The 12940-nt window shown below is 40.2% G+C and overlaps 1 protein-coding gene across 1 annotated transcript in view; it reads right to left on the bottom strand.

Moving 5' to 3' along the window:
* The window catches only part of LOC134575864 (cGMP-dependent protein kinase 2-like), a 177219-nt gene that overhangs the window by 129616 nt on the left and 34663 nt on the right, over positions 1-12940 (bottom strand). The window contains exon 2 of the mRNA XM_063435306.1: positions 5384-5986. Coding sequence (XP_063291376.1) covers positions 5384-5847 — 464 coding nt within the window. The 5' untranslated portion in view covers positions 5848-5986. The remainder of the gene's footprint in view (positions 1-5383; positions 5987-12940) is intronic.

Here is a 12940-nt window from a genome sequence, read left to right as displayed (position 1 = left end):
ATGGATGGAAGGTGAGGGAGAGACATGGATGGAACAGGAGGAGAGACATGGATGGAAGGGGAGGGAGAGGCATGGATGGAAGGTGAGGGAGAGGCATGGATGGAAGGTGAGGGAGAGGCATGGATGGAAAGTGATGGAGAGGCATGGATGGAATGGGAAGGAGAGGCATGGATGTAAGTGAAGGGAGAGGCATGACTGGAATGGGAGGGAGAGGAATGGATGTGAGTGGAAGGAGAGGCATGGATGGAACAGGAGGGGAGACATGGATGGAAAGGGGAAGGAGAGGCATAAATGGAATGGGAGGGAGAGGCATGGGTGTAAGTGGAGGGAGAGGCATGGATGGAAGGGAAGGGAGAGGCATGGATGGAACAGGAGGGGAGACATGGATGGAAAGGGAAGGAGAGGCATGAATGGAATGGGAGAGAGAGGCATGGATGTAAGCAGAGGGAGAGGCATGAGTGGAAGGGGAGGGAGAGACATGGAGGGGAGACATGGATGGGAGGGGTGAGAGGCAGGGAAAAGGAAGGAGATACATGGATGATAGGGGAGGGATATTAATAGATGAAGAACAGAGACAAGGATGGAAGGGGGGCTGGAAGAGACATGGATGGAAGGGTGGTAGATGTGAGCGGAGCGGACAGTGCAACCACACCTTACCATGTCTGGAGATTGCAGAGGGAATAGGGAGCATACAGTGTGGCTACAGCTACAGGTGTGACACCTTATGTACTTGATTGAGACTGCAGTTTGCAGAGGGAGCAAGCCTAGTGGACTCCGCAGACAGTAGAATTATTACTAAGACAATAAATAACCCCCCAATAGTAGCCTCAATGCCCCACTACAGTCTCATCCCCTCAATTGCAGCCCTGAAATTCCCTATAATAGCCCTGAACTCTGCTACTACAGCCTGCATCCCGCATAACAGCACTCCCCCTTTCCCTCCTCCCCCCCACCTTGTAGCCCTGATTCCCTACTACAGCCACTAATCCCCCTTTTACACCTCATACCCCCACTACAGCCCCTATTTTTTGGCTACAGTCCTTACCCTTCCACTACAGTTCCATATCCTCCCCACTACTGCCCCTTCCCACACTTGCAGCCCATATCCCCCACACTACAGCCCCTTTCCCCAAGCGTGAAGCTATCTCCCAAAAATGAGGTGACCAACTTAGTTGTTGCAAGTTGGGATGTCTGCAATTCTGGCATAAATAAACCCCTATATTTTAAAATAAAAATATAACCGAGTTGGATTTTGTTGCATATGTTTTCCTGCACTCGATCGATGTGACCTTGTTAGGCCTCCCCACCTACCCTGGGCACTCAGAGGACCAGTCCACTTTTCTCTAGTTCGAGTTCCAGAAATGTCAGGGCTCTTTTTGTGATACTACATCTCCATAGTCACATGCCTTTTTTAACATTTGTTAAGAAATTGCACCTTTACTGTGAGACACTAAAGGCAATCTCATTCTAAACCTGCATGTAAAACATTGCCATTATTTCAGAACAGTCACTTCCTCTGCTAAACTTATTTATAACTTAAATGCCTCTAAATTAAATATTGGTTTATCAGTGCCCACTCTGCCAAGAGGGTTATCACTATCCGCTTATTTAAGCCCACTCCTTTAGGAATTGCCATGATCTATTGCCCTCCCCCACCCGGTCATGCTAGGTGATTCATTGAATATTTTTCTACCTGATTCAAATCAAACCACCCTCAACTCACCAATCTCACAGAAACCTCCACTGCCTTGACTTACAGATATTCTCCACCAAACTCTTCTTTTACCCATCTCAAACCACACCTGCCCTAACTCTACAACCACACTCTACAACTCCACCCTCTCCTCTCAACTAGACATTGTGACACCTCCTACATGTAAACGCAGCAAGTGCTCCCAATTACAACCTTGGCACAACAAGCTGACCTGGTACCTGCAAAAATATTCCAGAACGCTGCAAGAGAAAGTCTCACTCTGTATATGACTTCATCCACTATAAATTCATGCTGTGATCCTACAGTTTAGCTCTTTCCTCTGCAAAAGTAAACTACTTCAATACACTCATAACCACACTCTCCCGCAATCCCAAATGCCTATTTCACACTTTTAATTCTCTTCTTAACCTTGTTGCTCCCCCTCCTCCTACCAACTTATCCTCCACAAACTTCGCAACTCAGTTCACTAAAAAGATTTCTACAATCAGGAAAGAGATCACTCAGCTCTCTCCCTCTACTACCAATACTTCTCTCAACACCCTACCCTTGCTGTTCTACAGTGAGGGGAAAAAGTATTTGATCACCTGCTGATGTTTAACGTTTGCCCACTGACAAAGAAATGATCCGTCTATAATTTTAATGGTAGGTGTATTTTAACAGTGAGAGGCCCATCTGAAGTTCGCCACTGAACATCTGATTTGTCATGGTTCTCACCGTGACATCCAGACGGCCAGATGAGGTCGCCCCAGAAGTGCAAATCAATTTATAACTTTTTTGACATGCGTTTTTCTGGATTTTTTTGTTTTGTTATTCTGTCTCTCACTGGTAAAATACAGTTACCATTAAAATTATAGACTGAACATTTATTTGCCAGTGGGCAAATGTTAAAAATCAGCAGGGGATCAAATACTTTTTTCCCTCACTGTATGCTCATTCTTACAAGCTACAATGAAAGAGATTTCTGCTTTGATCTGGTCCTCCCGCCCCACCACCTGTTCCCTCTATCCTATTCCCTCATATCTTATTCCTACTTTTTCTCCTACTCTTGCTCTCCCTCTCACTAAAATCAATCTTGCCCCTTTCTCTGGCACCTTTCCTTCACCCTTTAAACATGAAACCATAGCCCCAATTCTGAAAAAGCCCAAGCTTAATCCCAACTACCGCCATATCTCGCTACTACCGTTTGCCTCTAAAATCCTTGAGAGAGTTGTGAATGCGAGATTGACAGACTTCCTCGAATACAATTCTCTGCTTGACACACTTCAGTCTGGATTCCATGCTCTTCACTTCTTTTACAACAGCTGTGACCAATGTAACCAGTGATCTAATCACTGTTAAATCTTGCAATCACTATTCTATCCTTGACCTTTCTGCTGCTTTTCACACAGCTTCTTCTTGACCTCCATAATCTCGGTCTAAATTATATTGCTCTCTCCTGGTGCTCATCCTTCCTCTCCCAGTGCTCTTTCAGCGTTTCTATCTCTGGCTCTGCCTCTTCTTCCTAAGCACTCTCGATTGGTGTTCTCCCAAGGTTCTGTCCTTGGTCCTCTACTGTTCTTGATCTATACTGCCTCCCTTGGTAAAATCATCAACTCCTTTGGCTGCCATTAACACTTCTATGCAGATGACATGCAAATGTATCTGTCCTCTCCTGATCTTTCTCTTCCCCTCTTGACTTGTCTCTCTCACTGCCTCTGCTTTTTCCAAATGTATGATTGATCACTTCCTCAAACTTAACTTGGCTCATCTTGCTGTCTGCTTGCACTCCCCCATCTCCCCCTCTTTCAGTCCCTACATTGGCTTCCTGTAAGATATAGGGCTCAATTTAAGATTCTGGTACTTGCTTACAAGTCTCTACATAATGCTGCTCCAACCTACCTATCCTCCCTAGTACCCTATGCTCTGCCAAAGACCTACGTCTAACCTCTGTTCGTATTCCCACCTCTGATGCTCACCTTCAAGACTTCTCTAGGACTGCAATGTTCCTGTGGAACTCCCTTCCCTTCTCTGTTAGACTTTCACCCAGTCTTCATTCCTTAAAAAAATCATTGAAAACTAATTTCTTCAGCAAAGTGAATCAATTAAACCATTAACAGCTTTCCCTCCTGGACCCTGGTTCCTCTCCTGAAACTGTAAAAAAAAAAACCCCAGTAAGCCCTCAGTGAATACTTTTCTAGCAAGCTACTTTCTACCCCTACCCTGTATTTGCAGAGGGGGCCCAGCAGACTGCAGCAGTATATTACAGCATTTCCCACTCTCTAACTTCCGCGAGCGTGATGTGCGTGCCGCGCGGAGTGTTGTCATGGTAACCCGTGGCAACGCTCTGACGGCCGCGGGGCTCACAGGAGTTAGAGAGAGAGGTAAGAGCTGTAATATACTGCTGCAGTCTGCTGGGCCCCCTCTGCAAATACAGGCAGCCGGGGGGCCCTCAGCTGCACATATATATATAGCGATCATCGCTATATATATATATATATATGTGCAGAGAGGGAATGTGGGGCCTGGGACTGCCAAAGCAGTACGGGCCCCCCAGGACCGCCGGGCCCGTTATGGTTGTCACCCCCTGATGGCGGCCCTGAATCCACCCATTGTAGAGTGCTGTGGAATTTGTGGCACTTTGTAAATATTAATAATAAGTGAGCAAAAACATGTTTGACACCTGAGCAGGAACTAACTGAAGTGCAAGCTTCTGAGGTATCTCTAAGCGTTTGCCTGCTCCCAGAATTCTTATTTATTTAGACTCACCCTAAGTTAAAAGAGTAATACAGATTTGGCCCCGTGCTCACTGTGCCAAGAGGGGTATCACCTCCACCTCACTGACGAGCCCAAAGAAATTATTGTTGTATCTTTTGTGTAAAGGGGACTTGCCAGCATTTTAGTTCTGGACTGCCCTTATGGGTTCGATCATTCTGGTATGCAAACTGTATATGTTTTCTCTGTAATAGCACAAGTGAGCAAAACATTTTGAGACTGGAGAGGGGACTAACTGAAGAGCAAGCTACTGAGATATCTCTAAGCTTTGGCCTGGCTTTTGGCCTCAGATTTCTCATATTCTCTGTTTTTGATGCATATAATTTACTTTGAACCTATGACTTCTATTGCTCTTGCCTATGTTCATGTCTGCTCCCTTTCGTACCTTGCTAGCCACTGCACGTATTCTAACTGTCCTGAAAGTCTGTTTCCACCTTCAACTTCCTCAGACAGTATTTTTTTGTGCAGGAAATCATAGATATCTGACTATCTGACCGTTCTAGATTTCCTTGACCTTGAGAATAATAGATTTTATTTATGTGAGAATAAATTGCATCTTCCATTTTAGTTCTAAGAATATTTTACTCAATTTAAAGTGAAAGGTGAGGGATGGAATGTTCTGTAGGCATGGGAAATATCAAGAGTAATGTAGTGAAGGAGATTTGAATCGGATAGGGGTCTCAATGTGTTAAATAGATAAGCAAGAACAACAAGTATGATCTTGGCAGTCATTTAAGAGTGTGACAGTATTAGAAGAAAAGTAGGAAGCATGGGAAATAATTGAAATGTACATTTTTTTTTAAACTAAAAACATTATTTCAAATATGGCCAACATGCAATGGTATCACCTGGGTGTAGTCCAGCAATTTCACAGGTTAACTCAAAGTTGAAGTGTAATCTAGTACCCCATGATCTCACCTGGAATCTTTACGAACACAAGTAACATCATTGTTCTGTGACGAGGGGTTGTAGTAATGACGAGATGTTGGTTCTGCTGAGACACCTTCCTTTGCCTTCTGACGTCTATGAATCTCTGGTGCCTTCTCATTATATAGAGCAGGCGCTTGGTTTATGACACTTAGAAGTTTCTTCTTCTGGCTGCCTATTGGAGAAAGCTGGATGTTATTATATCCAATAGCATCCTGCAGCTTGTCTATCTGTACGGACTTCAGTTCTAATTCCTTTTCAAGCTGCTTTATTTTATCATCCTTTTCCTGAAGTTCTTTCCATTTTTGTTTTAACTCCTCTTCTAGAAGTAGTACAGTCTCCTGCAGTTTACTGAAGGCACCCGAAGAGTGTTCTCGCCTCCTAGAAGAGAGACAACTGTCCTCCCTTCTAGGGGCCCTGACAGTTCCATTTCCCATACTGTTTTGGTTGAACATCCCAAAGCCGTTAAAGGTTCTTCACTATGACTGTAAATGTTGTTTACAGGTGTATTCTTTTCATATTTCGTCTTTCAGTTTTCTTCCTGAATGGTGTACTTATACAGGGTGAAGATGTACTCTAAACCCAGTTCATGTCCTGTAAAAAAAAAAAATCTTTATTTTTGTGTACAAATTTAATCTCTACAAAAGAATTCCTACAATAAAAATGTAATGTATATTCAATATAGCTACAGAACAGCAACTCTTTTCATAGTACTATGCAACAATAGAGAACAATACAGGCATTGTAGCTACTTCAATATATTCTAGTACAACTGTAGTTAGATCAAAACCTGTAATTCTCCATCGGTTTAAGTAAAATGTCAAATATACTGCAGTACTAACACCTATACTTCATAGAGGGAGCCTGCAGAAATTTGGGTTTGAAGTCTGAAAAAGTGTATTCTATCTGTAGTTTTTCGCATCATATTCTACGAGTTTTATAGAAATAGTCTTTTAGGCTACTGTGCCTAGCTCCAGTTTTTTCCCTCATATGTATACATATAATACTGTACAAAAACCTTGGGCCACTCTTAAAAGAAAATACACAACATACAATGTAAGTAATCAGAAAAAAAAGATAAGTCTTAAAAATGCATTTTTAAGATAAGGCAGTAGTAATTTGGCCTCTCCTATAATGTAGACGTAAATGTGAAGAAAGAAGTTGAAAGAAGAATATTAAATGGAGGACTTAAAAGCTGTCTGCATGTAATAAAGATTACATAGATGTTGCTACATTTACAAAAAACAGTAGCCCAGATAAGTGCTTGTTCACCATATAAAGAATAGTTATCAAAACTTTAAAGGAACACTCCACTGCCCAAATAACAAAAAAAAAAAAACACATAAAATACCTATTTAGTAAATATACCCCAAAGAAAACATGTATGTCTTTAATTATGCATTTTTTGTTTTGGGGTATATCTAAATACAGCTTTCAAATTCTGCAGATCTCTTGTTTGTAGCCTCTGCAAGCCCTCCCTTTCCCCTCTAGCACACACTGTCTGTGGCTGTCCAATCACAGACATCCTAATGAAGCTCAATGATAAGTATTTGCAAGGCAGGTGCCCTTTGGCAATCTACTGAGCTAAACTACCAGGAAGTAACAGGACCGGTTACCTGATTGAGAGCCAGGGGGTTGTAACAAAGTTTATTTGTAAAAGTGCTTATTTCTATTGAAATCTTTACTTTTCACAAATTGAAAAAAGAGGACACACTCTTCTCACATAAAACAAGCAAAAGTGCTCTATGTGTTTGGGGTCTTCCTTTAAAATTTCATCCTAGTGCTCCATAAATTGGTCTGCCATTTATTGTTATTCCATTTTACATATTGCAGTTTCATCTACTTCTTACCTTTCCAACCTTGATGTCTTCTTAACTTCAACACTCTCTGCCAACTCATTTATTATGCCTAATCTGTTCACAGTTAACCATATTCCACTCCCGGAATTCTGATACTTGAGCAGAGCTATAATACTATGGTATAGGACTTAGCTCAGAGTCCCATTCCCTGCCATTGCATGTTATTTCAAATTATGTAAAGCTGAATATGATAAATTCTAAAACCTAACCGCAAGCATGTATACAACATCTTAGAATGAAAATAACTTAATAACTCTCCAGAAGGAACATTCATTTCTTTTTAATTATTGCAATCATTATCACATTTTTAATCCATGCTTAAATATAAAATTCATTGACCTTAATTTTACCTAAATCACTTTAATTATAAAAAAGTAAATTTTACAGTTACAAATATTCAGTAAATTTTGAACAATTAGATGAAAGAAATGTTTTAGATATACCCATAAAGCGAACATCTCACATTATCATACTACTTCGTCCCTACAGCACATAACATGTCATTTTATCTAAACAATGCCCAAGGCAACAATGTTACCTCCCCCACGAAAAATGAGTATGAAATACTAATTTTGATTGTGTTGGAATGTCACTGAAATTCCAACACAGTCAAGAGACATACTGAGACAAAGCAGGGACTACTTTTGTCTCTGTATAATTCTTACGCCTGGCACTTCTAGACACTAGACGGAGCTACTACCTTCTAGAAGTGTCATTGCCCCAAGCCGTCACAAGTAAAGGCTGCAGATAATTGATCCTGTCTATGGAGGATCCCGCAAGACCATAGCCTTCAATGCTGAATACACCTGGCTGCGAAGGCTCTAGCGAGGGACAGGTTCAGGTAAGTAAAATTTCACTTTTACCTGCCCCTGGCCACCAGACACCTAGCAGCAAAGTTACAATCTTTGCAAACTCTGCAATGTACCCAGACGATGACAGTGCTGCTTTAAAATTGTATACAGATTTTTTTTTTCTCTTTATATTCAAAAATGTTGTACGAGTTATTGGCATGCATTGCTTTCATGTCTTGTGCTTTACACTTATGTTTAAATAAAGAATTTATAAAAGTGCTTTCAATATGTTAATGAAATATAACTACCTGTAGGCTGGGAGAAGAAGAATAAAAAGGGGGTGGGGGATGGGGTAGGATATGCAATAATTAAACTAATCTTTTTTTTTTTTTTTTTTTTGCACACAGCTAGTTTTAGATTTATCATATGAAATATATATGTAAACACACATATTCAACTATTTTCCAGCAATTGCAAATAACAGATGAGGTGAGCGATTCATTTAGATAGTACTTTTATGCTTTCCAATTTCATGAAACTACTGCATGCGTGGGAAGCTGGTGCTTGCAATGATATCAAGAAATGTTTTCAAGGCACCCGGCCAGCCGTAGGAGAAAATGTCAGACAGACTACTAGCGAGGCAGAACATTAGGATTAATATTCCAGAAGCACCTTTTCTGTCCAAAGTAATTCATAATTCCACCACCAAGAAAAAAATATATATTTTCATGGTTTTTTTTTCCTTTCGCCTAAATAATGATGCATCCCTTCATTAAATCTGCCTTACAAACCGGAGTTTGAAAATTGGGGTACTTTGGCAAACGTTCTCCTTTTGTTTTTAGAGGATGTCTCATTAAATATATAAAAATGAACAGTCTTAGTAAAATGTTATGACTTTTAATAGCTGTCAATAAGTAATCCCATTAAGAAAGCACTATGAATTGAATGTATAACTATTTAACTTAATCAACATGCAATATATGTGTGAATAAATCTATATCTTTTGTAAAAGATGCAACCCCAATATCATCTTAATTACACCCTAATTAACTTAAGGGTATAAATTCTGAACAAAAACAAAGCTTGGAATTTTTACCATGTGTCAGTTCCACAGTAATTTTAGAGTTGTCTTTAAGTGCATCCACACATTGATGTCTTGTCATATCATATATGTATAACTAACACAATATTAAGTACGAATAAAATTTAAAAAATGGGGGGAGGGGCGGAGTGATTTTTTTTTCTGTCTGGCTAACAACCATTTTTACACATAAAGTGTACCTAAAGAAAAATAACTAATGTTACACCAAACCTGCCCCTAACTGTATGCATACACTAACTCTAACCTTACACCTGCCCTAACCTTAACCCTAAAATTAACACTACACTATCCCTAACAGTAACCCCAAGCAAACATTAACCCTTACCGTACACTAACCCTATCCATACACTAACCCTACCCTAACTTTGACACTACACTAACCCTAACACTACCTTAAATGGTAGCCCTAATCCTAACTCTAATTCAAAGAGATTCCCAGCTCGCACATTACATAGCGGTCTGTGAGCATGAGCACTCTGTAGTGTGTGATTGTATCATGAGTGGGACCCTATATGGGTCTTTACAGGTCCTGAGGAGCAAGCTTAGGATCCTTCAGGATATGGAATATAATCCTTTTTGGTTTTATTGATTAAATTAAGTCTAGGTCAATATTTATCTTTTTGCTATGTTCATGTAAATATAATCCACGCATGCTTGATGCCAGTAAAGGCTGGTCCATAGGGACAGGTAACAGTGTTTTTGCAAAAAAAATCTATTGGCATCGTAAGAACTACTGATGTGTCTGTCCTGATTATACCTGCAATTTCCATTATTTTCTTTATTGATGACTGGAGATGCAGCTGGTTTTGAACAGGACATGCCATCTCATGGTGCTAAGTTGGTAAAACCCAACAAGCTGGGGGGGGGGGAGGAGGGGACAGCATCCCTCCATCGTTAAAGGCATACTGTAGTGCCAGGAATACAAAGCTGTATTCATGACACTACCGATGACTTTGCCTACCCCCTCCCTTGCACCTCCCCCCCCCCAGGTAAATAAAAGGTTAAAAAAAAATACCTTTATTTAGTTACGTTATCCCAGAGCCGATGTCCCTCGGCCCTGGGTCAAAGCTCCGCCCCCTCCTCTGTCCCGTGACGAATGGGGTCTAATGCGCATGCGCAGCAAATGCCGCACGTGCATTAGACCTCTCCATAGGAAAGCACTAAATAAATAAATAAATGCTTTCCTATGGTGAAAAATCTGATGCTGGAGGACCTCATGCAGAGCGTGAGGACGTCCAGCGTCAGATAATGGACCAAAAGATTCCGGAAGCACCCCCAGTGGCTGTCTGGTAGACAGCCACTGACGGCAGACTTAGTGCTGCAATGTAAACTTTGCAATTCTCTGGAACTGCAATGTTTTACATTGCAGCACTAGGAGCAAAAGGGACACAGCACCCAGACCACTTCAATGAACTGAAGTGGTCTGGGTGCCTTCAGTGTCCCTTTAAACTTCATCAGCTATAGCTTAGTGGCAATGGAAATATGGTAGTGATTATTAAATATATAAATGTGTTGCTTTTTGCTAAATATACCTTTTAGGTGGTGTTATTTAACTTCTGCTATGTAAGAGGTATAGCATTCACCATCAACTACCATGATCAATGTAACTTACAGCATACTATTCGATCTTTTGACAGAAGGAAATACATTGACAGTCTACTGCTGTAAGTAAAAAAACGTTTCTACCATGCAATCGATTCAGCATCATGTACCAGCAGCCCCCATAACAGTAGCACACATTATAAAATAGTATGGGCAGTAAGTGTAAGTAAACGGTATACTTATTTCAAAACATGTATATCTTTTATGTGTCAATCCTTCTTGATATATATCAGAGGAAGACAGACATTCTCCAAACTCAAGTTTCCAGAAACTCGCCACATTATTATTATATGATGATAATAATAATACAAGGGAAAAGTCTCTTACAAATGTTAACAAGGACAATAGGTTAATGAGTCTCCTGTCAAACAGGCTTACAATCTAGAGGAGCTGAGGTATAAGAACACAGAGTAAGAACATCGTGGGTGGCATAGACCTCAAGGTATAAAGCCAATTTCTAGCTAAACTATTAGAAGAAGTATGTAGAAAACCTGTGGATTGGAGAGGTGAGAGAGCGAGAGGGAACCACTAATTATGTTCGGAGAGACAGAGTAGACAGGTGTAAGGAATGAAAATTACCCAAGGAGTTGACAAGCTTGCCTAAACAGATGTCTACATAACTTATTTAGTCAACTTAAATTTGTGCGTAATGTAAATTTGAATGAACATATTGCGAAGGAGCTGCTATTTTGTTCTGTACCATAAAATTCAAGAGCTGAAATAACTTGTTTACTTTAATAGAGAAACATAAATTTAATCTGAAACTGTAAATATGTTGACTTATGACTGTGTAGACATTTTTTTTGGTCCTGCAAGCTGTTGACAAATGCACACAACATCAACAATTATTATATTAATAAAATATGAGCTGTATCATTGTAATTAAAATAGATTTAGCACTTGAGTTTTTTGTCTCATAAATGTTCTTTTTTTTTTCTATTCCCATTTGAGAAATAATGTCAACAAAAGGTGATTTATGAATTATCCAGGAGATGGCATAATATGTGCATGTAATCCATTTTATGAGATGAATGGCTACCGGCTGGCATTGCATTAGGTTACAGCCAATAATATTTGTAAAAGTTATATAGGAACAAAAACAATCAGGTAATGTAAAATGTAAGTTAATGTAGAAGATACATGATAGAATGTGTAGAATGTGTAAGGAGGACATGTAGAGAGGTGATAGGGTGGGTCAATATCTGTTGCATAGAGATGTCTATGTCTATGTTTAAAGGAGCACTATGGTGTTAGGAATACAAAGTGTTCCTCTTCCCCCACTTCTTACTGTTCCCTACCTGCAGCACTACAAGGGTTAAAAAACCCATTCTTTCACTTACCTAATTCCAGTGCAGAGATCCCCTGGTGCTGGCTCCCCCTCCGACTCCTCTCATGTCAGCACTGATTAGGCTTTCCCCATAGGAAAGCATTGAATCAGTGCTTTCCTATGGGAATGTTGAGGATGCTGGACGTCCTCATACAAAGTGTGAGGACATTTACAGTGTCGTTTCATGGAGTCAAATGCTGTGAAGCATCAGGAAGCGCCTCTAGTGCCTATCTGGTAGTCAGCCACTAGAGGCGCTTCCTGATGTTTCACAGCATTTGAGTCCAATGAGATATAATGGTTTAGATGCCTATAGTGTCCCTTTAAGAGAACACATTTGATGTATTAAAGTATGAACGTGAATTACATTAAGAAAAAGAGGCATGTTTACAAAGATCATGGCAGAGATAATAACAGTCTTAAAAAAAAATCATATATTGTAAAAAGCGTGAAAAGTAAGTATGGTGAGAATTAGCTTAATGTAATCCCCGCCCCAAATATTCTTGTTTTTATTTGTAAAGGTATAATGAATACCTCTTGGTAAAAAGCTCTGTGTATCTATCAGAGGTAAACAGAGAAGGTGAATCCTCCATCCACTCTGCAACCTTGCCTCATGAATATGGAAAAAAGAACACAGAGCATGAAGTACTTTATTGAAGATTATTCCTTGACATCAGATACTTTTGAAAATGGAGCAATAAGTGCACAAACATGGATTAAAAGGGCAAAAGTGTAGCTCCAAGCACACGTCATGTTGCTATTTTAGGGTGATTGGTGATGTATGGAATTAGTGGACACAGGAAGATGGTCCCAGGCTTAAGATCAAGGTTTTGTGTCCAGAATGTGTCCCTTCTCCAAAGGGAGAAATCC

This window comes from Pelobates fuscus, chromosome 10 (assembly GCF_036172605.1).
Source record: "Pelobates fuscus isolate aPelFus1 chromosome 10, aPelFus1.pri, whole genome shotgun sequence".
NCBI lineage: Eukaryota > Metazoa > Chordata > Amphibia > Anura > Pelobatidae > Pelobates > Pelobates fuscus.
This window is presented reverse-complemented; position numbering and strand designations above follow the sequence as displayed.